This window comes from Salmo salar, chromosome ssa09 (assembly GCF_905237065.1).
Source record: "Salmo salar chromosome ssa09, Ssal_v3.1, whole genome shotgun sequence".
Lineage (NCBI taxonomy): Eukaryota > Metazoa > Chordata > Actinopteri > Salmoniformes > Salmonidae > Salmo > Salmo salar.
In genome coordinates, this window is record NC_059450.1 from 33,396,173 (window position 1) to 33,400,736 (window position 4,564).

The 4,564-nt window shown below is 44.7% G+C and overlaps 1 protein-coding gene across 1 annotated transcript; it reads left to right on the forward strand.

The window, feature by feature from the left end:
- Nucleotides 1–718: 718 nt before the first annotated feature.
- Nucleotides 719–3,786, forward strand: LOC106611240 (probable E3 ubiquitin-protein ligase IRF2BPL). The gene has a single exon (XM_014211238.2). It carries the CDS (start codon nucleotides 1,136–1,138, stop codon nucleotides 3,140–3,142), a length of 2,007 nt encoding a protein of 668 aa, XP_014066713.1. The 5' UTR covers nucleotides 719–1,135; the 3' UTR covers nucleotides 3,143–3,786.
- Nucleotides 3,787–4,564: the final 778 nt, after the last annotated feature.

Genomic DNA, 4,564 nt, shown 5'->3' on the forward strand with positions numbered 1-4,564 from the left:
CAGGGGGAAATTCTTCTCTGCCTGCCTACTGGGTGTTGTTAATCAGGAAGGGAGACTGGGGGGAAAGGGGAAGGAAGGGGCGGCGGATGGAGGTTGCGCAGAGCAGGCTACTCTTGTCTGTGCAGTAGGTAAACAATCGAAATGTAGGGAAAATATCTCTAGTTCACCTAGCCCAGTGTTATTTTTTACAGAGGATATTGCAGAGGAATCGACTCCCTATTTATTTTAGCCATCACACTGTGCTTATATTTTCTTTTGGGGAATATATGAAACGGTTATTGTAATCACACATGCCTATTGCAATGCATGTTGCTAAATGAAATCAGATTATCAACATATTTTAATCAGAAATGAAAAGATAAAGGTATATTAAAGGCTTTCGCTCCATTACATAATGGTAGGCTATAGCCAGGCGTTATCCTTTTAACCAGGTTTTTTGCTCGATAGTGGTTTGATTAAGATAATGCTGTTTTGATGCTCCTGCATTGCGAAAAACAAACATAACGCATAACAAATTGAATTGTTTCGTAATCGTAAATTGCTTTATGCTATTGAAGGTTTCGTTTTGCTGACATAAGCGAAAGTAACCTATTTGAAACATAATACATTTGTATTTAATAATTAATGGTATATTAATGATATCTAATATGACATCTAATATAATATTGACACACAATTTCTCAGTAGTAAAATACATTCAAATGCCAGAGTTGTAGAAACCCATATTCTGCTTTATGTAATTTGGTCAGCGTTCGTGTTGTTAGCTCCCAGTCCATTCAAAAGATTAGGAGGGAGTGGTTTGAGCTTTGCTTGTTAGGAAAGCAACAAGTGGCATGTCTTTTTTTCTGAACTGCGGAACGTGGTGCTTACGTCACTGTTCCAGCCAGGTGGCATTCCAAACTGGGGAGAGGAGACGTGGAGGCACAATCAACATTTCAAATCACGAACCAAGTCAGGATGTGAGACGCGCGTAAAGCACATTTCAGTCCTACAACCGATCACTGCTCGTCACTGGCATCAGAAAAGGAGTAGGGAAGGAAGAGGGTTCCTTTTTTGGGGCAAATTCACGGACTGAAAAGAAAAATTGCAATCAAATAATCTGGGGGGAAAAGGACCAGGGCAAGGGACATTCAACATGTCTTCTGCACACGCATCTTCATCTCGGAGACAGTCATGTTACCTGTGCGATTTACCCCGTATGCCGTGGGCTATGATTTGGGATTTTACGGAGGCAGTGTGCAGGGGTTGTGTGAATTATGAAGGTGCAGATCGGATCGAGTTTGTAATCGAAACTGCACGCCACCTCAAACGTGCTCATGGTTTCCAGGAGGGGAGATCCCCCGGTCCACCGCCGCCGCCCACAGTCAAAACCCAGGCGGCAATATCAGCCAAGGAGACGGTGCAAATCAACCATGTGGACGGACCATCTAAACAACAACAGTCGGGGATGGACCGCTACTCTCTGAACGCAGAGAGACCTCGCTTTGACTACTCCAGTATTGGCGCCCATGCCAGCAGACTTCCCAATGGAATGAGCGGTCCAAATGGGTTCCCAAAACCGGACGATGGTCCCCCAGAGTTGAACCGACAGAGCCCAAACTCCCGTCGGAGCCATGGTCTAGTTGCGGCCCCAGGACAAATGAATGTCCCCCCCAACCTTCTCCCACAGACCATGTTGAATGGACCCTCCTCGGCAACAGCCATAGCCTCGCATAGCCTGTCTAGCCGCCCCCCTCCATCCATTGTGGGACCCTCTTTGTCCACGTCTTCTCAGTCCATGTCAGAACAAGGTAAACGACCAGGTTCTGTGTCAAGCACTGACCAAGAGAGAGATCTGAAAGAGAAACAGCGTAATGCGGAAGCTTTGGCTGAGCTCAGTGAAAGTTTAAGAAACAGAAACGAAGACTGGGCAAACAAACCGAAAATAGTAAGGGACACTTTGGTTACTCTTTCAAACAGCGCCCCGTTTGATGTGAGATTTAAAAAGGATCATTCACTCGTGGGTAGGGTGTTTGCTTTCGATGCAGTGTCAAAGCCAGGCATGGACTATGAATTGAAAATATTTATCGAGTACGCAAGTGGATCTGGTAATGTATTTTCCAGCGCATCGGGGGTGGCCAAACAAATGTATCAGGACTGCATGAAGGACTTTGGCAGAGGGCTCTCCTCGGGTTTTAAATATTTGGAGTATGAGAAAAAGCATGGTTCTGGGGACTGGCGACTCCTGGGTGATTTGTTGCCCGAGTCGGTCCGATTCTTTAAAGAGGGACTGGGGGTTGAAATGTTGCCACAGCCCTACATTGATGCCAGCTGTCCATTGCTGCCCACTGCTTTGGTCAACATCCCCCGTGGCTTGCCATCTGCGAGTGCCCCGAGGATTGGCGTGCGTAAGCGTAAAGCCTCCCCAGAACCTGACTCTGCAGAGAGCGCGCTGAAACTGTCTGAACAAGAACAACAGAGGCAGCAGTGGATGGCCAGCCAGAGCGAGGCGTTAAAACTGACGATGGCATCCGGATCATTCGGTACCTCACACGGGGCACCCCCACCGCTCGGCCCTGGTCATTCTGTTCACTCAAGTCGCGCTACGCCCCCTGAATCAACGCCCCAGAATGGACAGTCTCCAATGGCCGCGCTCATGTCTGTCGCGGACACGTTGGGCAATGCGCACTCCCCGAAGGACAACAACTCAGTTCACTCCACCACATCCACCAGGCATAACAACAGCAGCCCGGTCTCGCCCGCCTCTGTTTCGGGGCAGAGGCGTTTGGCTTCCCGTAACGGAGAGCTCAATCTATCCGGGGGTCCCTCCCAGTCCAATGCGCATTCTGGCATGGATCAGGTCCACGCGCAAAACATTCCAGATTCGCCCATGGCAAACAACGGGCCTCTGTGTTGTACCATTTGCCACGAACGTTTAGAGGATACCCATTTCGTTCAGTGTCCGTCAGTTCCCAACCATAAATTCTGTTTCCCTTGTTCTCGAGAGAGCATCAAAGCGCAGGGAGCAACTGGCGAGGTGTATTGTCCTAGCGGAGAAAAATGCCCCCTGGTAGGTTCTAATGTGCCTTGGGCGTTCATGCAAGGTGAGATAGCAACAATATTAGCTGGGGACGTTAAGGTAAAAAAGGAGAGGGACCCATAGATATGTCCGATGGCTTCCCATAGAAACGTGCATTTTAGTCCAATATATACAGTATACACATGTGAATACTCAAAACGTACAAAAATAGTTGATGTACAGAGACGTCCCCTCATATTTCTGTTTTTTGAAGCAACGGAACAGTACAGTATGTGATGTCACCTAATTGTATGGAGGGTGTTTTGACGGGTACTAGTGTTGTATTTGGATGGCAGTGACGAGTCAAAGCACTTTCACTTTGTAATCACTGCTGCCGTTTTTCCCCCAACTCATGCACTTCTCTCATTATAAAAAGGCCAGTTTAAACTCCCAATGAATATATGTCTGTAAAATGAAACTACGCATAGTAAATATCCAATAACAGTAATGACAATTTGCCCTTACTCCTATATTGGGTACAAATCATTCTGAGGACTTTTTTTCGTTAATTTAATTTTTTTTTTCTTTTCTTCTTGTGATAGAAAATATTTTACTACGTGTTATTCATTTCTCTTCCCGTTTGCTTTGATGATGCACGGATGCTTAAAAAGGTAGAGCAAAATGCTGTACATGAACGTAAACTGTTTGTTAATACATTTCTGTAGTAACAGAAGACTTGTAATGTGCCTTGGAGCTGAGTAAATTGTAATAAATTCCATTGATATTAACCCTTGGTGAAATGTCAGTTTATTTAACAAGTTTAGACTGTTAACATAGCTGGTTCACTGAGGTATAACAAATCATTAATTTATTTTTGTGTCCATATATATATAGCTCAACCATAACATTGTAAATTGTTATGCTATCTAACATAAGATATGCTGTATTTGGAGATGACAACCTTGACATTAAGATCTGGTTCAAAATACCTTTATTTCATATTTACATTTGTTTATTACACACAGACCTTACTGCAAAGCCAAATTAACGTTGGACTCATGTATAGAGATCAGATGATGCCATGCTTATTCATCATAACATCTTTCAATATGTAAAAGTAACATTACCTTACATTCTAGTAGTTCTGCAAGCTCGTTACTCCAGAGCGATTTTAAATACATGTGAACAAGTGTTTATTTCTACTGTATCTGTCTGTTGGTTAGGCTGCTTTAGTTGCAGCGATCTGATAGGCAAATGGTTTACTTGCATTGGATGGGCCACAATTTGAACAGCTGTGCTTCTCAGCAAGACAACAAAAAGAGTCCTCAACAAGTTGGCATTGGAATGTCAAGTTGCTCTCCTCTCCTCATTGTGCTTATAACAGTCAGCTCTTATGGCATGCTTCTCACTGAGGACGCCTCATCTTGCTGATGGTTATAGTATTGGTGCATGCTCAAACAGTACCACGATTTCTCCATGTTTATGCTGTGTGTGTGTGTGTGTGTGTGTGTGTGTGTGTGTGTGTGTGTGTGTGTGTGTGTGTGTGTGTGAAAATGCTTGCACAAG